This window comes from Netta rufina (assembly GCF_964035555.1).
Source record: "Netta rufina genome assembly, chromosome: 10".
NCBI lineage: Eukaryota > Metazoa > Chordata > Aves > Anseriformes > Anatidae > Netta > Netta rufina.
The window spans coordinates 15,596,624-15,616,923 of NC_140133.1; the positions used below are offsets into that span (position 1 = coordinate 15,596,624).

Here is a 20,300-nt window from a genome sequence, read left to right on the forward strand (position 1 = left end):
GTGCACTGAACTGAAACCTACGTTACCTGACGTTTGGTAGTTAAATGAATAAGAATTTGTACTACGCACTTATATAATTCCTCGTGTAGTAAGTTAAAAGCACATTTTTAGAACAGCTATTTATAATAGAGAGCATTGTTTTGCAGCTTTTTTTATAACTATTTAAAAATATTTTGAATTGGATGACTGTGGAACCCTGCGAATTTATATTTCATAAGTTAGAGCCCCATGCTTCTTACAGCATGTTGATGTGATTTACAGGCTATATTTCAAATTCATGCAAGTTGTGTGAGAACTGAAGTAACATTTTAATTCTGCATTCCTGCATTGAAGCCTCTGCAAGTTGACAATACAGAAGACACAGCAGCGTTCTCATGATATCTCTATCTATCTAACAAAAATAAAGCAATTAAAGCACAAAAACAATAAAAAAATCTAACAGGATAGCAATGCATTGTAGTGCAAATACATGTAATGTTGCCAGACCCAAGTTCATTCATTCGTTCACTCTTTCTTTCTTTCTTTCAAAGTGGCAAAAATCTGTATTTCCATCAAATTAAACTTTTTGCGGTAAAGTCTGGTAAGAATCCTCTTTGGAAATCCAAACATTTAGGAAAAGAAAAAAGAAAGAAAAAAGGAAGTGTCTGCTGAGAAGGAATTCTGCCTGCTACCCAGGGGTATAGTTACACACACGCACATACTCACACACAGAAAAAAAAAAAAAGAAGAAAAAGAAACAAAAGGCGAAAGGAGAAAAAAAGGAGTCTCGATTGATGGCCAGGAGGGATGACACCACCTGTTCCTTCTCATAATTGCATTCAGATACTCTGGATACATATTTGCCAGCTCTCATGACCCACTGATGCTATTCCCTCCTAAGGAAAGCAGGCACTCACCAGGTATTAGAGAAGCAAGCTTTTGGCACCAATAGAGGATTTGTGTATTTAAGTACGTGTTTACGCCTGAACAAAGACTAAAGGGAAGCTCTTTTACAGCACGAGTTTGTGCTTTTAGCTTTTTGAAAGCAGGTGTCCCAGTAGGTAAAGGTAACGATACAGGACAAAATAATATTTCCTCTGCCTTATCCTTTAGCAAACGTTGCTTTGATTGGTGGCTGAGACCCCCACTAAAAGATGTTTTTACAATTATCTGGGGGAGCAGCAGCAGCCCCTCCGTGCCTGACGTATTTCGCTGCCAAAATCATCCCCTGCTGTGTTGACGTGAGAGGAAACTACCAAACCTGGGTGACTCAGGCTTGCTCTCACAAGGCATGCGTGCAGGCGGAGGGGCATTTTTTGGCTTCTGCGGAGTCCTGCACCTTGTCTAGACCTCGTTGGGCCTCCTGCCCTACCTTGCTAGGCTTTGAGGAGTCCGTGGTTAGCCCCGCACGCTGGTGCGCTGCACCAAGCTTGGCATCGGAACGGAAGGAAAGGAAATTGTGAGAGTGCAAAATGATCTGTTTTCAGGCAGTAAGCAGTCAACTAGATGTAAATTCCATGAAACAAAAGAAGGTATTATTTACAGTTTTATTGTGATGTTAATTGATATTTACATCTCGGAATGAAAAATAGAAATGTTAATGATTGGCTTTACTAAGAGGATCACTTGATGCCAATGTGAAAGCCAGGGAGAGAAGGCAATTATGCAAACATCACATGCATCCTAATTTCAGTATGGAAACTTACATTTCAAACCTAAATTCAGGAAAATAACATGGAAAGTTTGTACTACAAAATCTAAACATGAGAAAGATTTAAGAGAAGAAAAAGCACATTGCATATGTCAGATAATCTAGTCTGATTATCTGAGCTGTGCTAGCTACAGGGAAGCACTTACCCTTGAGTCCAGCTAGAAGTTAGCAGGGTAAGAAGGAACAAACCAGAATAACATAAAGACTAGCAACAAGGCTCAGGAAAGCAGACAGGAGCCCTAACCTAGCAGCTAAATATTTGGGTTCAAGCAAAGAATGAAAAAGAAACTTAAAGAAAACCAAACCAACCAAAAATAAAACACAGCTGAAAAATTTCTTATGAAGCTCAATAAACCTAGCTACTTATTATGGGGGAACAAATCATTACAAATTTGCAAAACAACCAACTCTTTGTATATGGTGTATATGGTCATTAAATATAAACAGACATTAAAAATGAAATATAACCACAAGTGATACGTAAGACAATTACTGACCAATCTTCAATGTTAAAAAGAAAACGGTTTCAAAAAAAAAATGAATGTTGAGCATGTTTGGGAATTTTGTTCAATGCATCACTAACACAGAACGAACAAAGATTGGTGCTTTCAGACAAGTGACCACTTTTATGAAGCTTAAATATTGCCAAAAGGTGTAGTATGTATTGGCAGCATTATTGACCATAATACTGTGCATGATTTCAACAGTAAACAAGAACAGTTTGTTTTTTTTTTTCTTTTATAATGCAAATATTGGAGAAAAGCACAACTTTGCGGTAATGGATTTTTTCTTTCAAATTGTAGCAAAATAAAAAAGCAAAACTTCACTCTAACAGGGATTGTTCACCCACATAAAAAGGACTGTAGTCATACAAAAATTAATGAATAGCAGGATCTATTTTTTCAGTACTTCAAATGCAAATAAAATATATTCCACCCTTGTTCGGAGCTGTCTGCTTACTTCCAAGACAAGCGTTGCTATCGGATCCCTGATGAGAATTTCAGCAGTGCTCTGAGTTTGTATTTACTAATTCAAATGAGGCGGGAACCTCATGAATTCACTATTGCTCCCAGGTTTCTCAAACAGCAAAATATGTTCTTCTCAAGTTTGTTTAACAGACAGCTCCATTACAGGAGTGGAAGGCTGGATTTTCTCTGCATGTGCATGCATGCGCATGTGCCATCTCGGACTGCTACAACATGAATGCTAGGACGACGGTTACTCATCAAACTGCTTAACATTTACTTCTTTGCAAATCCTTCATTTACCACAGCCTCTAATAAGCACGAATATATGACACGTATAAAGATAAACGAAATGTCTTGCAAAAGTCCTTACCTTTCTGCAGGTCGAAAAATAAAAATAATTTAAAGAAAACGAAAACAAAAAACAAAAACAACAAAAAACAGTAACAAACCAAGACCCTTTAAAAATGCAATACTTGATAAGATTGAATTTCAAGACTGAAGGAGCTGAGATGTGTATTTGTGTATTTAAGACTCGTGATAAGCCATCATGTGTGGCATGCATGATTCACTTCTGCTGCTTCTTATTAAACTGCTGTGCCCAATGACTTTTTTCAATGAGTATCGCTGCATACATACATTAAAATATGAAAAACGAGCAGGCCTTGCTGTTGAGACGACGGGATACTGCGGCATGCATCCCTCCTTCTCCTGTAGGATGAAGACTTGGTGCACCAAGAGGTTCCACAGGGATCCTGATCCCAGGCAGGAGGAGGAAGGAATACTGAGGAACAAACACACTATTTGCACGGCCTGGGGGATGCTGAAGAAGCAAGTCATGACCAGGGTGAGGAGCTGAGTGGTTTCCACGCTTTGGCACAACACAGCTGGAAGGGCTTCCCAGCAAAAAGGGGAGCCTGAAGCCACCCAGCTTGTGAGGAAGACACATTGCTGATGGAAAGAGGCAATGAAGAGGCTGAATGATCTGGATTTGGAGCTGCTATTGAGTGGGGGAAACAGGTCAGATCCTGACCCCCAGATGTCCTGCAGGTCCAGGGGTGAAATATCCCAGGGAACCTAAGTCTGGGTTTGGCTCTCCTTACTCACACAGCACTTGGCTGTGCAGGGGGACAACACCTCATGGCCCTGAGCACCTCCTTTCCTCCCCCAAAATCCTGGCAGGCTTTTTGCTGTGGGTGCTGCCAGGCAATTACCATGTGTCTGGGAAAGAGGCCTCCCCTCTTTGCCCAGGAGACCCCACGTATGGGTCTGGCAAAATGAAAACTCCATAAACTCCAGCACAAAGTGCCTGCTATTTCCTACAACTTTTTGACTCAACATTTTGGGTAGAGGTAAAGAAAACCCACTTGTAGGAAGCCAATGCCTACCTCCCATCTTGGCTTTCTGAGAGGCGTTCTTCCCCCCAGATCCCAATCCTTTACACCTTTTGCCCCCCCCCCAAACCAGTTACTTAAATGGGATGAACAGGATGAGGGGCACTGAAATGGAAATACTGCCTATGTGTCTACCAAGCTGCATCATGCTACATCCTCATTCACAGCAGCAGCAACGCGGGGCAGACAGGAGTCCAAAATAAGCAGGCATGTGGAGGACACACACACAAAAAGGGCAAACAGCTGTTTTCTGCTGTAAAATTGATTGTACAGATATATGTCTTGCATTGTTATTATAAAAAATATTGACATGAAGAAGTTAAACCCATAAAAAGATGCTTTAATATTTGTAAGTCAGGGGTAGATTTTCTGGGTTCCTTATAACAAGGGATTAAGAATTGTAACAGCCTCATAGCGACTATTTTAACTGTTAAAATCTGATCTAATTAGAATTTACTAATATTTGCACTTTTCCTTATTTTAGTTTTATTTTATCATACTAATTCCTCACTTTTGCTGAAATGAACGAGAACTGCTGTATGTCACACCACAAAGGGATTTGAGATGTGCTATCAAGGTACCATCAAACAAAAAATGAACAAAGAGAACACTACATTTTCAAGACAAAAGAAATTGGTCTAAATTTGAAATTAACAGAACTGGGTATAACTGCACAGGACATGCTGCATAACTACAACTTAAAAGATGATTGCTTTAAATTCACATCTAACTGGCCTGCAAAGCAACCTGTTAAAAATACCATATGTTTTCCTACAGTTGAATATTCAACAGTAGACCTCTTTTTTTTGTGCGCATTTCATACTTGCGAGATTTGCACCTGTAGTTCTGAGCATGTGATACATTTGATAGACAACTAATGGCACTAATGAATTGCTCTGATCTCGGTCTGCAGTTTATTGTGTGGGGTAAAACGGGTGTCTGCAGAAAGCAAGTGGGGTCTTGGGCTCTCAGATCCAAGTCTCTTATTTATCAAGTATTGCACTTTCAAATAATCATTGATAATTTCCCAAGGAATTTTGTTTTATTGGGCTTGGTTTTGTTAAACACACACATTAACTGGTTCTGGATCCACTGATGTAAAAAGCAGCTTAATGATAATGAAAAAGAACTGTTTTGGAATCAAAAACACGTGCGTGAATATTGATTTATATCAATGCAGAAAATCTTTCCATCAAAGACTTCTGCCCTCTAAGAGAACTTAGTTACTTACAAAATTGAGAGATTGGGGCGTCTAGCTGGGGAACATTTCCTCCTTTAGCATTTAGCTTTTGCACTTGGGTAGGCGGCACAGGTTTGTGAGACTGCCCAGTGGCTCGGTACATGGCTTGGACCCACAGGATGCGGTCCTGCTCATCGTCACTTGCAAAAATCACCGTGTCTCCTTCCTTCACAGCGTTGAAGAATGCTCTGCCGCCTTCCAAACCTGTCAGGAGAGGAAGGCAGGTTTTTAAAGTGGCACCAAATTTCCACAGACTTTAGGCTGGCAATGGGCATTCACCAGCCACCCACAGCCCCATCACTCTGGGTGTCCCCCAGCGAACCCAGGGCTTGCCCTGCACAAGAGCTCCTTGGCTGGGTGCTCGTTTCCATTTCAGCCCCAATTAAGCACCCTTCTTCCCATCTCCCCACCATCAGAATAAAGCTGGAATCAAGGTCTTGACTGCAAACCTACTACGTCTATCGTCGTCTCCTCTGGGGGACACCATTATCCAGGACATGGGGAGGATCAACACACTCAGTGTTGCCCCACTGAAATAACAGAAACGTGGTGCTCCTCCACTTGAAGGAGTGTCTCAGCACCACGTACACAAGCAGGCACCTCCAGGTACCAGGGGCCTTCCTGCCCCTTCCCCTCACATGCATCTACCAGAGAGAAAACGGGACAGCCAAAAATGCTGGGTCGGTCCCATAAATATTTTCTACCGTAAGTACAGGCATAGCTGCTAATCTTTTATTTAGGGAATATAATCTGGAGGCAGAGGTTGGGATTATCACTCAATCTGTGCATTCAGTTCCCAGCCAAACTGCACTGGGATGTACGCATCTAATTCACTTGGGCTCCCCAGAAAAGACGAGTCTTCCCCTCCTCTTGTGCAACTCCTTCCATCTATTTATAGGAAAGTCATGCATAGCTAATGATCAGTCTAAACACAAACATATTTACAATAAATGCTGATTGCAGTTCAGCAGCAAGCAGGGAGGGAGGATCCCAGCTGGGGAGCTGCGTTCAGCGCCGCGAGTGGCAGCAAGCGGCCGGCCGCCCTACCTGGCTGCGGGTCGGTGTAGTCCACAGTGTATCCGTCGAGCTGCAGCAGCTCTTGAGGTTCGGCTTTTTTCTCCCGGTAGCTGCACATAGCAAACGTATATTGACTAACCTGAAGGAAATCACAAAGCTAAGATGGCACCGGGTGACCACGGCAAGGCAATCCGAGCTGCTCACGAACGTGGTTTACAGGGACTGGGGGGTGTGGGGTCATTTCAGTGGTCATTGCTGATGAGACACACTAAACTTTTACCGCGCTTTCTCGAAGCACTCTCTTACCATCCCCTGCCGAGGCAGGCACCTAATTCCCCGCATCGGTGCATACAGGGGTTTAATTTCCTCCCGACGAGGGAGCGCCACGCTTTAAAAAACTCTATCACTCATCCCCAGACAAGTGCAAGAGTGACACCCTGTCACAAACAATGCGAGCTAAATTGCTAGGTGCCAGTCATATTAAAGCAATCTTAAGATCCCACTGATCTCGGCAGTTGTTGTCATCAGTGCTGTAAATGGCAGCTCTCACTCCTCTGAGGTACCATCTGCATGACACGACGCATTCAATGTCAAGCTCTTGACGGAAGCCGACTGGGCTGCGGGGTTTCTGCCAGGCCCTCCCATCGCCGTCGGGAGGCCATCAGCCCGCATCAAGGCCCCGCTCGCGCTCCCCGCGATCTGGATGGGCGGCGAGGAGCCCGGCCGGAGAGGAGAGAAGAGGAGAGAGAGGGGAGGAGAGGATTCTCCATGCTCCGGGCTAGGAACTCACGGGGGGAATTTACTGTCAAATGATTTCAAGTGACTTCGGGAAGGTTGTGTCACATCTCGGACGCCTTACGTAATTTTATTAGGATGGACATCTTCTTGACCTCTGGAGGAAACTTTGGCTTCCGAGGGGGGTCTTTAAAACTCTGGTGGGTGGCAGAGGATCGTACTCGTCATTTTTTGGGAGTCGGGAAAGATCCTGAAAGATGGGCTTCACGTGAGCAGCTGCTCCCTCTGCACCAAGCAAGCAGCTGGGGGATTTTGCCTCCAAACTCCAGAGGAACCGTTCTGTTATAAATACACATCCAGCATACATTTTGGTGGCATCTATCGCTAATAAAATGTCATTTATTTAAATCGGGGGAGCCGTCTATTGGCTCAGCATCCCCAGCCGGCGCTCGGTATCTTGCTGCCCTCTACGGGCCTCTGCTAGCTGCCAGCCTGCTCTCGGCAGCCCCTGCCTGCGCCGTGCCTTCCTCCAGGAACAGCTCCAGAAACCACCTAAGAATAAACCCTATCATTAACACGTCTGTGGGAGTAGGACTGAAAGTGATGCTTTCAGCATCTTGCATCTTCCTCAGAGCCACCAGCTCGGCTGAAGGACTGACATGTAACGGACCAACAGCAGGAGCACACCGCTGCACATCGCGTGCTCTGAACCCTGCGTGCGTACCTTCGTGCTCTCAACACGAAAATTAAAAAGATTAACGGGAAGAAATCTAAAAATAACCTAGTGCCCCTCAGCACAACGTTCAGGCGACTCCTGCTCATTCAGTCAGACTTGCAGTGTATTGCTGCCATCTCCTGGACAAACTCCTGAATGAGTTTTATTTACGACAAGATCCTGCTGCTTTCCTCTGAATGGCAGGGGTTTGGTTTCTCTGCGTTAGACAGCCTGAACTACAGGGACTGCAAGATAACTTCAATTCCTGAAATCATTCGCTGCTAATCTAAGATGACATTGATGGAAAACATTGATACAAGTAATGCTTTTTTAATCCTGTAAACTTTTAGCAACAGGTAAAGTCCTTTCAATAGGTCAGTTTCTTCTGCTCTGGCTCTGAAGATGAGGTCTGTATTTCCAGCTCCTCCTCACGTACAAATCTCATCTTCAGACCCAGCAAATACTATTCATCTCTGTCAATAAGGCAGCCAGACCAGCACAACCATAATGGACAGAAACACACACAGGCTTTTCAAAGCTTACACCTCCCATGTTAAAAGTTACAGAAGAGAGATGTTGATGGAAGACTTTGGTGGAGCCATGCTGGGATAGGTGTAAAGCAAGCTGCCCTCTCCTGCTAGCATTCACCTGGTTTCCTTAGAAGAAGCTGGTCTACATCATTACTCCAAGAAATCTCCAACAGAAACCTACAGGCTAATCTACAACATGTGTGGAGTCAGGGCTCCTCTGGGATCACATCCAACTGCTGCTCCACTAACGCAGCTCGAGCCCAAAGCCCAAGCCCCAGGTTGCCCAAGGGGCCACTCATGAGCCTGGCAGTAGGCTTGGATCAGGCTGGAGGGAGGAGACAGCTGTTTGCTGCTGCTGTCCTCTGGAAAAGGAGCCAGTTCTGCCACGCAGAGTGCCCACAACGAAACAACTCGAGCTAGCAGCTTCAAGGGCTGCCATGCCACATCTTGCAACCTAGAGCTTTACTGCTTGGGGTCAGAAACAAACTGATGCCCTGGCTACCAGTGAGATGTGGCTCCGTCCATTTCTGAGTGATGTTAAAGAAAAATCCTACAAAATGAGATCCTAGGAAGTACGTCCCAATCTTGCTTTGCTGCTGAGCAGTGCTGCAGGGTCAAGTGGAGATTTCAGCTTGCCTCTCATCAGTCCCCTAAAATACCGCGCGTTACAGAGCCTGCCTTCGGCAGCAGCTTAGAAGTGGCCAGACAAGTGAAACAGTTAATAGCAGAAATTAATCTTACAGCCTGCTGAGTTCACACTGAACCATAGCTGAGTATGAGAGCGAGCAGATGGGATGGGCGAGATGAATGGTTTGAGTAATTGAAAAAAACACGGGTAGAGAGGAAACCGAAGGAAGACAGAGGAGAAATCTCTGCCCAGGGAGGGACAAACTCTCAAAGCAACTGGGATTTCGTCCAGGGACTAGATGAGGGCCAGGAAAGGAGCATCTAGGGAAGCTGAACTGAGCGAAACTAAGAGAAGGGAAATAATCCAAGGCTGCCCTGGCTGGTTCCTTACAAAAAAAGGGAAAATGCTTTGAAGAATAATTTGAGACAGAAGAACAGAAGGAACAAAGTGGGGGAAAAAAAAAGAAAAAAAAAAAGAGAAAAAGACAAATTGAGAAAAGGGGAAACAGACAGCTGGAGACAAATGTCAAAGTTCACTATTCCCAGACTGCTAAATTAGATCTGACTTCCTTGGCACTTGACCATATTCTGTCACCAGCTATATAACCCGACTGATTAATGCATACAGTAGATATGTATTAACCACTACTGACTTCATCCCCGTTTTTCCACCAACTACTCCTGCCCTAGCCAGCACCACGTGCCCAAGAATCCTGCTCAGACCTGTTAATTGTCATCCCTCGCACTGCGAGCACCACACAGCTCAGTCATTTGCTTCCCCCTTTCCCCGTGTTGACATAACACCGCCCCGCTTGGGTTAAATTCTTAAATGGACCTTTCCTAGATTAACAGCATGCATTTTGTCCCAAGGGAGAGAAACTGTGCTAAGATACTGCCAGTTGTAATACAGCTTTCCTCTTTGATGGGAGGCTCTTGTCCTCTGGTTGCAGCTGTATGTTGCCTCCCGAGCCCTTTACTGACACAAATGAGCAGAGGAAATGATCTGGCTTAAAGAAACAAATGTGAAAACAACAGTTTTCACATCTCAGCACATCCGTTCATCCCTAAACAATTGCACATAGCAGTTGTCCTAGCCTCCAAGCGGGAGGGGTGCGTGTTTTCTCCTCGGGCAGGTCTGTGGGATGGGAAGCCGTGCCCGCTACAGCAGCTCGCCCCGTGCAGACGGGACAGCAGGATCTGCTTCAGCCAGGTGTAACCAGCCGTGTGGCTGTTTAACCAGCAGTTCCCAAATGTTTTGTATCATCAACACCCAAGGGTTTCTCAGGAATCACCACCTACATCCAGTTCTCAGCAAGGGTCTAACTGAAAACATGATTTAATAAGATTATGGGGACCACTATGGGTCATTCACCTTCACCTGAGGACCACCATCTAGGACTGCTGGTGTAGCATACTGCAATTCTGCTGAATTATTTTCCAGTTCTGCTGGTTATTTGGAGTTACTGAGTACTTCATTTCATTTTCTCCCAAGTCAGCTGAGTTTTGCTAAAAGCAGGAGCTGTCACCATTAGTCTAAATTATAATGAGTGCAGGGAGTCTGTCACCAGAACAATAGATCCGGGCGAAGACACTGCAACTGGTTCTAATCTGCAGAGAGCTGATCTGCTTCCAACAGCATTCTGCAAACACCATCAGACACAATCAGCTGAAAACTGCTTCAAGCTACTCAGCAGACATGTCATCCAGGTACCATGGAGTGTTACTTCCCATATGCTGCCAGAGCACAGAAACGGGGTTATGACAAGAGTAAAACAGATTCAGTCTGAAATCTCAATGTAATTAATTCATTTGCCCTTAAGAATCATTAAAGATTTCCTATTGCAAAGCTGGCAAGCCCACCAAAAGCAGCAGTAGTGTTGTTGCCAGCAGAGGACATTAGACCTTGCAAAGAATTAATACAGGCTCTGTCAGCTCCCAGAAATCCCAGCTTTCGTGTGATCAAGGGTCCAATTGACAAACTGGCTGAAAATTGTATCTCGTGCTCAGGCAGCAACTCAGGAAACAATCGTAACATCTGTGCTGGATGCACATTTTCTTTCCTAACCAGTCACAGAGAACGCTGCCCTAAATTGTCCCACTGCTTTCGCTTACCACCGCCACTGGCATGACTGCTGCCTTTACGAAGCATTTTCCTCACTTGCGATGCTGCGGACCATTTCCATCCAAGCTCAGGGCCATATTCTGCCATCGCTTTCACGCTGCATATCTCAGGATTTAAAATTAGGCAAGTAACGAGTCTCTGCCATGTAATTTACATCTAATCAGTATTCTGCTCTTCTGCTGCTCATCTCAAAGGGTGTCTACGAGAAGGGTGGGCAGCGTGCAGAGAGGACTGCGATTCATTCGAAAGAGGAAACTATCCCCTCCGTCGCATGGGTGCAGGCTGGAGGAGCGCATGCACCGGCTCTGCAAGCTGCTCCGTGCTGCCCACCCTCACCGGGGGGCGAATGAAGCCCACCCAGCAAGGCATGTGCTGAAGAGGTAGGGCCCAGCTCCAGCAGTGGCACAAAGGAACTGCTCTCACCCACTACACCCAAACAAACCATCTCCTGTGCTGCCTTCGCAGCTACACAGACACAGAAGGTGCGAGGGATTATTCCACCCAAATTACAAGTGAGTTATTGCTCCTTTCCCCTTCTCTCCAGGGCTTACAGAAGCCAAGTCGCAGCGGGAACGCTCCCCATAGAGCTCCTTTTTCCATGTACGTGTGCAAAGCCCCCGTTCATCCCGGCGAGGCATCGCTGACAGAAAAGAGCCAAACTGCCATCAACACCTTCCTCCACGGTGCCGCCTATGCAGCTTGGCACCTTTGAGCCTTGTTTAGATGGCTAGGAAGAGTCTGAGCATTTATTACTGTGAATCTCTTAACCTCTGGCACAAGACACCACTGCACAGCACTGAAGGAACCGAGGCTGGACCAGCTGCCTCCATCTGAAATGGGGAAAGCGGGGCAGGAGAGGACACGGGACCTGCAGGATGAGGTTACTCCACGAGGGAGCGGAGAGGAGGTGGAGCTGCAGCAGAAGATGCTACAGGTAAGGGACAGAGATAAGGGATGAGAAAGGAAACATTTATTCACCCAGACTTAGGTCCCTGTCCTCTTGGCCGTGTCATGCACAGACCACAACATCCCACGGGGACTCTATGGGATCTAACTCTTGGCTCCGGTGCCAGCAGGAGCCTGGTGTTGATGCCTGAGCTCCTGAAACGCAGGCTGCTCCTCATCCATTCTTTCTGTAAGTAAGCCAGCTCACCTTCCTGCCAGGGTTATTCCCTGTCTGTGCTTCGGCAGAGTTCAGAGCATTCTGGACATCAACACCTTTGCTGCCAATCCCTGTTCATATCAGCACCCATCCTTTGCATTGCATGAAAAGCAAATGACAAACATACGGACAGCAAAGTATTTTTATTCCATCTTTATTGCCTGCTGACATGTTCAATATGCTCAAACTACATCTGAGGGACTGCATAGAGAGTGTTTCTTGTTTATATTTGATGTACGGCAGAACACTTTACATTGCACCAAATGTTGAGCAAACGGTAACATAACAGAGAAGCTGCAGCGGCAGCTGGAATTTCTGAGGTGGGCTACAGAGACTCTCTGGGGGCAAAAGTCTGCTCATCTTATTCAAATGAACTGCTTTCCTGGCCAAATTCTGCTCGTATATGCCAACTGACGAATACAGACCTAGTAACAGGAGAAAACATGGAATAACTGAGCAGTTAAATTTCACTGCAAGCTGAGAACTATATGGCAGCTAAAAATGAGAGCTGTAACTGCAGCCCCACAGAAAGGCTGGACAAAAGGCTCCTGAGTGAGACGTGGGGATTAATGCCCAAACCTGCAAACCCTCGCACACGAGAGTACTGATATATTTATTTATGGGAGAAGCTATTTGAGGAAAGAGGAATTGTCCTGTCACACACAGGCCCTCTCTGAAGAAGGGCCCTGCCCTGGAGAATCCCGCTCACAGAGAAAAGGTCCTGAGAGCCTGGTTTAAAGGAGATGAGTTATCTCCCAGGTACAAGCCATACCAGCTGCTTTACAGGTGATCACACGCTGTCACAGCACTTTTAACTTCAGCACAGACCTTAATAAAGACAAGCAATCCCTCAGCTCCTGCACAAGAACAGGGTCATTGTACAACACTCCCCAAAGGCTCCTCCTAAATTATGGCTTCTGCTGGCTCTTTGGGATCCCCTTCCAGCAGCCTAGCCCTGAGAGATGTTGCGTTCCCCTACGAGGTGCCAAGCACCCACCCAGGACCTAGCTGGTCCCTGCAGGGGGACCATTTAAAAACCAGGTGTCACTGGGAATGGATTACAACAACCCCACACCCACCATTTTTACCTCAATGCAAATATACTTCCTGGACAGATAAAGGCATCTCCTGTGGCTCTTTATCCTAACTCCCTCACTTTTGAGGCCATCCCTAACCCACCTGGAGTACAAAACAAGCACTTCAACTGGCCCTGCTGATTGAACTTGGTTGTTGCACTAGGTACACAGCTGGTCAGTCCAAGCAGGCTTCTGTTTGTGTGGGTCATGCAGTCATAAATCCCTTTTGCCACCCCAGGATGGATTTCCTTATCTGCCACATGGATTAGGGCTACGGAAGCCAGCAGTGATGGAGAAACTGCAATTGAACTTCCTACTGAGACAACTGAACTTGGAGTTAAGACTAACTCCAGCCAAACTCACCAGTTTGCACCAGGTGGTTCAGGACCATCTGGTCCTGCATCTGCTTTGCACCTTCCCTGATCTTATGCATGGATCCTACATTATTCCATCTCAGTGGTACTTGCACCCAGGACCCCGCACAAAGTTTTCATTTCATGTACTTGGAGACAACACACCCTGGGGAACTCAGAGAGAAGGGAGGGAGAAAAGGACCCCAGAGTACCCCGTGGGTTGTTTATCAGGCTGCTGTGAAGATAAAGCCACCCAAACCAGGACCCCACACTTCTGTCATTTATGCAGTGCTTTCAGCTGCCCTTTGGAAGGTGAAGGAAGATCCAACATGCCAAGTACTGACCAGATCCTTTTAGCTTGTATAAGACATCTTCTGCTTGTTTACCTGAAGTTATTAACCAGGGTCAAATATACAGGTATACTAGAACTGGGAGGGAAGAAAGTAAAAAACCAACCAAACAAAAAAAACAAAATCCAAAAAAAATGAGAAGAGAGGAAAAAGGGAGAAAGACATTGCAAAATGATCAATGATAGCCGCAGACAATGAGAGGCAGCAATGAATGTATGAGTATGAGGACAAGATAACCATCAAGAATGAAATAGTGACTTCTGTTGTAGACAATGATGAAACTTCTGTAGACTTCAAGGGACTTGAAATTTTACCTGGAGGCTCAAAAGAGAGCATTCACACCCAAGTACCTCCAGTCAAGACATAGTTTCCTCCTCATGTCACTAAATTTCTCACTAAAATTGATTCTCCATTTCACTGAGTGTTGCGTTACATCAGGAAACTAGCTAGAGACTGCAACTGAGCTATCCTTGAGATGTACATATTTAAAAGAAAAAAGATCTACGAATTAACAAAGAACCTGCGCTGAAACACAGTTCTGCATCAGTTACTCAGCAGTGAAAATGGTCAGGATAAACAAATAACAAATAAGAATTAACTATCTCTTGTTGTAATTTAAGATCACTTCTAGTTAAAGCTGTTACCTGGACCAGGACAAAGAAGCGTTTCTTCCATCTCTTCCAAACGTTTTTACCAATGGCCCATAAATACCTAGGAGAAAAGAATCGGTGAATTCAGTACACAAGTGACAAGATGTTGTTTACGGTATCTTTTCTTTATAGCTCGAAACTGAAGTTAATGCAGAAGCAGGAGTAATTACAAGACTCTCAAGCTTGGCAGCATTACTGAGTGTGTTTACTTCTAGCCTGAACGAATAACCTGTAAAGAAAGAGACATAAAAAACTCCCAGAGTCTTGATGTTACACAGTATTATTTTTCTGTTCTTTTTTGTCTCTTACAGCTTGCTCAGAATTCAGAAGCCCTTTAATGCCAGTGAATAGCCACTATGTGGTCAGATGGGCGCAGAATACATTTGCAACGGAAGAATTGAGTGAAGGAAGCCCAAGTGTTGCTTTAAGCCTTCACAAAACCATTTGGCTGAGGGGAGGTGTCAAACAGAGGGCACCTTACTGCAGCAAAACCAGCGCCAAGGACCCCAGCACACAGCAGACTGACTAAAGCAGGTCACTTCGCTGAACAGCTGAAGATGAATTCCTTGAAATCGCTTGGCTACGAGCAAACTGAATAATTTCTAAGGAGGAGGGAATTTACTGTGTTTTACAAAGGAAGAATTAACTTTTAAAATTAATGTCAAAATTAGCATTTAATCTCTGTGATGAAGCAGCTGCTGTGACACTGTAATACAAACACTGGCAAAAACAGCAGCAGCACCAGAGTAATAGTAATTACAAAGACATTGTTCAACACTAATACGTTTTATGTATCATTATAATTACTTTGGTTCTGGCTCAATAAATAGAAAAACAATTCCTTTTTGGTTATGCTAGTGTTTTTTATGCAGGAAGAGATCCAACATATGTACATAGTCTTAGTGAATGTTCAAGCCACAAAACTCCAAGTATTGTGCTAATGTGGGCACTGAGTCCTTGGCTTAGAGTTCAAGAACAGGGAAATAATTGTCTGTCTTACTATTGCCACTAAACCCAGCAGAAAAATAACTTCAGTTACAAAAGCAAGCTAATAGTACAACCCATGTAGTTTTCAGCACCATCTTGTTAATTAAATGTTAGTTGAAAACAGTATCAGAAAAGTCAGGAGTGCTCAGCCCTATTGCTATTAGATGTGGTCAAAGAAATAGGTATAACAGGTGAACTGTTCTTTTTTGCTTTTGGTGTCTGTGTTCACGGTGGAAAAATTAAACTGGCCAAATCTGGCTCCTGACTCTGGTCTCATTAGCAGAAAAGACAGGAAGATGAGGAAAAGGAACTAAAAGAAAGATGAGTGTTTTAATCCATCTAATAATGGATCGAACCTAACAAAACATTCTGAAAGCAAAAATGAAGTAGTTACTTTTATAGCACCAAAAACACACTGGAGAAAGAGCTAATCAAAGCAGTGACTTTCCTAGATAGTTTCTATTTTTTATCACATCCTCAGCTCTGAAGAGTAAACAGAGAAAAGCCTTGCCAATGGCATTAGCTAGATCTTCCCAAGGATGATCTAATTTGTAATTGCATTACCAGTGAAAAGCGTATATCAGCATTTGCTTTTGGGCACCAGGAAAAGATAGGAATGATTCCCTTTTGGCCAACTCAGGACAAGTTAAAGTGCACAGGAATTACATAATCCTGAATTTAAAAATTTCCTTTCTGTTCTGCAATGTAACAACGTCTTCTGCCCCTGCGTGGAATGAAGGGGGAGGCCAGGGGAGGCAGTTCGGGATCCCCTGGCCCCAAATCCTCTGATATTGACATATGGAGGGGAGAGGTTTCCCTTTTAACATCCCACTTCATTAGTCCTGCTTACACTCTCTTGACCTGCTGCAGGCAACTGCTGTTCAGTTGTACTGTGCATCTCTGTATAAATAATGATGATCACTTTGGAGTTTATTTCAAGTGGAAGGTGCACTGACTTTTTAGTTCTGAGAAGTCAATGCAGGGAAACGCAGAATAATTTAGGAAATTATACCAACCTATCAATAAGGGAGGCAGGCAGTTTGCTTCTTATTTCCTTACAGGAAGAAAACAACCCAGCAATTTCCTGGGGAATGCTGTTTAAAATTTAAATTGTTTGACTGACATGCATTAAAAAGACTAGCTAAGAATACGGAAAATGCATTATAAATGACTGAACTAATGCTGATTCTATATTTAAATTTCTTTCGACCTCCTGCGATCTTGAGAAAAAAATAGAATTCCTCTGGCAGAATCTTAAAAAAAGAGAAATTTTCTAATGCACATGCAAAACAAATTGAGTTCAGATCAAGACACTTACCCAGAGTGCTTCATGTTTTGAGGTTTATCCATTCGTACGGCAAGCTTGATCTTCAGATCCTGATCCGGGCAGTTTTTGGAAACTGTCATTTTGTGCCACTCTGATTGCTTTGGGCTGTTGGGAGTAGGGTGGAGAACAACCTGCAAGCGTCAAAATCAACAACATTAAAAATTGTTCATAAAGTGGGTTTTACTGGGTAACAAAAGCACAGCAGATGAGCTACCTTCCTCCTAGAAGTCAGTGTGGAAATGACTACACACATCACTGAGATTAGCTTTTCTTTATTGTTTTAAAGTTCAGCTTATTATTTTGAGATGAGTTCATATATTCTCTGGCTCCTCTATCTGCTGTGCTGCTGTTCATGGGCTTGTGCAGAACAGAACTGCATTATCAGTTCCCATCTTGCAGTCATTTAAGGAAAGAGAACAATAAACGAGCTTGCAGCTGTGCAGGTAAACCAGCTTAGAAGTGATCTGATGAGCAAACCAGCAACAAGTTTTTGCTGAGGTTACCCCCTACAATACTCCACTGTCAGAGCCATACCATCAGCTGCTAGGCTTCCTGACATTTCCATCTGAAGTGTGTTGTTTCAAGGCTTCACAAAGTTTTACCTAAAATGGTTCATCAATTGCTACCTTCAGGCTGTAGATCAGATGATTGGATTTTTTTTGCTTACTGGTAAGACTGTCTGCAGTAGGCAGCACTGTAGATGGGTCGGTTTGTCTGCACTGCAACAACAGATCAAACGTGCATCACATATCACGACAGTGGTCGTTGCAGGACTTTCTGCTTCCATTTTGTGCCGAGAGGAAATGATGGGGCAGTCTCCAGCTGGGATAAATCAACGTGACAGCAGTGACTTCAGTGGAGCTGTGCAGATGAATACCAATGGAAGTGCCTGGCAAATCAAAGAAACTAAAAGGCTCCAAGAGGCAAGTAATCCCTTCCGATCATGGCTGTGCTTTTCCTCTCACTCATTACCCCCCAAAGCAGGGCATCCCCCTCAGCCAGCGAGCCACAGAATATTCTTCGAGAACTACACGGCATTCCCAGTTTTCTCCTCGTGCTTTCTCATGTGTCCTCTGATGTGGCTTACCCCTGGGACTGTGGGACGTGTGTCCGTGTGTGAAGGAAAGCACAGCAGAGCTTTAACTGCCTTCACACCAGAATGATGCCCTCTTACTCTTATGCCCATTCCTCTTCCAACACCTTCGCTCTCAGAGGTGACTTTGCCTGGAGCAAATTTATTAGTCTCCACTGTTCTGCAGTGAGATGAATCTCCTTTAAATCCATTAACCTTTACGCAAGCACGCTCTTTTACAAATGGCAGCATTCATCCTTGTTATTTGCTGTGCTTCCATTGCTTCGTGCTCCTGCCAAACGCCAGCCAGACTATAATGTCATATCCAGATACCCAACTTCACTGCAGAGTCAACAAAGTAGTTAGTTGTTTTTTTTTCCTACCACCAAAATATTCTTGACACTATTACCCTCTGATTTTAAAAATTATTTCATTGTCTTCTCCAAGGCCTGAGGTTAACATCAGTAGATTTTGGAGTTTGTCCTTACTCCTCAACATTATTTAACACATCTTATTGGAATACATTCATGCTTTCTCTGGCAGGAGCCTGTTACTAGTTACCTAGATTAACTGGGCAATGCTGGCCTCTAACTCCTGGAGAAAAAAACTGTATTTAAGTAAAACCTGAAGAAAAGAAGCAAGTCCTGTACACGGGGTGTTGTTAGAGAAGTGGCAGCTGAAGTTGGATGCCCAGGCTCTGGGCATCATACAGGCATCCCCACTGCAAGGCAGGCCGGGCAAGCACACAGACCATGGCCTTGCATTAAACCTCATCTCTCTGCGAGGCAGCAGCCACTCAGGGTGTTTGGGATACTCTTTACTTTGATTTCTAACTCTTTTTCATCAAAAGGCGCATAAACTTTGTGCGGTGCTGTTGTAATTCATGGCTCTTCCCCTCCTTGCTCTCGGTGGATGAAGCCTTGGCTTGGCTCAAGTCCACGGGCACTTTGCCACTGGCCTCAATAGGGCCAGGATGGATTCCCATGGCTTCAGCTGCCCGTCCAGCAGTTCGGGGCTTGGGAGCGATTTCCAGCTCTGCCTTCGACACAAGTGGTGCAATGAGGAGCGCCGGCCGGCTGCCAGCTCAACACTTGCAATAGAAAGTGAGCATTGTGCGCGCCTGGCAGCGCACAAAGCTGCTTCTCAAAAGGGCGGCTAAGCATGGCTGTTTTTGTGTAGAAACTCTCCTCGGAGCCTTGCTTCTCTCCTCTCTCCACAGACAGGTTTGCATCCATTTGAACAGCTAAATCAGGGGTTTAACACACTCCTGATTTCTTTATCTCGTTAAAAAGGAATCCCGATGCAGCCCGATTGGACACGCGGCATCTCGGCCGCTCCGGGCACCCCGAGCGTCCCTTTGAAGTTCGGCCGCCTCAAAGTGCCGCTGGCAGCCGTCCAGAGGAAATGGTTGCCCCGTGCCCGCTGCTGCTGGCCCGCATTCCTTGGGGTTTCAGGAGCTTACCCTGGGTGATGGCTCCCTGCGGCACCGGGAATCCGAGCGCGTTGGCACGGCCGGCTCTTCGGCATCTCAGGGCCAGGGGGGTTGTGTTGGGGCCTGACATCTTCCTCAGAACAAGGCACGAGGCTAATTGCTTCCCCGGAGCAGCAAAGTCAGCGCTGCTCACGGCTGCCAGCGGGAACAAGGCCTACAAAGCAAGTGGGTCCTCCAGCCAGCGTAAGCACTCGGGGGAAAAAGGCCTGAATGGCATTGAGGACGGCTGGGTGAAAAGCCCCGCTCAGCGTGCTGCGGTGGATAAAGGGAGGTACTGGGCTGTTTGAAGAATGTGGGTTTGAAAATAATCCTGAAAATATTATGATGCTGTGCCGCAAAGCAAAGGGAGGCCTGCGGCTGGAGTGCTGCAGCCTGGTGGGGTCACCCTCCTTTGGAAAAAGAAACGGGACGGGGAGAAAGGCAGGATCGTGCTGTGCATGAGGGAAGTCTGGAGGGGCTGTGACTCTCTTTGAAGAGAAAACTGAGATGAGGAAAGGAGGGGTAGCTCTGCTTTTCTCTCTCTCGAGTGCAAGAACAAAGGATTTACGTGAATGTGAAAAGACAAACAGTCAAAACTAATGCAAATTATATGAGACAAAAACACCTGTGGTGTTCTCCACCATAAAGATATAAATTAGATCAACAACTCAGTAGGACCTAAAAGAATGTTTGGCATTTGCATGAACAACATGAGTTAAAAAATCATGTTAATTAGGACAAACTTTGTTTTACAGAGACAGACCCTTCTGTGTCAAGGCCCAAAAAGCCATGGACTGCAGGGTCAACATGAAACATC

At 45.0% G+C, this 20,300-nt stretch overlaps 1 protein-coding gene across 3 annotated transcripts in view; it reads right to left on the reverse strand.

The window, feature by feature from the left end:
* CADPS (calcium dependent secretion activator) overlaps positions 1-20,300 on the reverse strand; it is a gene marked incomplete at both ends in the record, with an annotated part of 194,308 nt that overhangs the window by 85,613 nt on the left and 88,395 nt on the right. For all 3 annotated transcript variants that reach the window (XM_084292522.1, XM_084292520.1, XM_084292521.1), the window contains 4 exons: positions 5,281-5,493; positions 6,337-6,445; positions 14,621-14,687; positions 16,932-17,071. In XM_084292522.1, the coding sequence (XP_084148648.1) occupies positions 5,281-5,493; positions 6,337-6,445; positions 14,621-14,687; positions 16,932-17,071 (529 nt within the window). The remainder of the gene's footprint in view (positions 1-5,280; positions 5,494-6,336; positions 6,446-14,620; positions 14,688-16,931; positions 17,072-20,300) is intronic.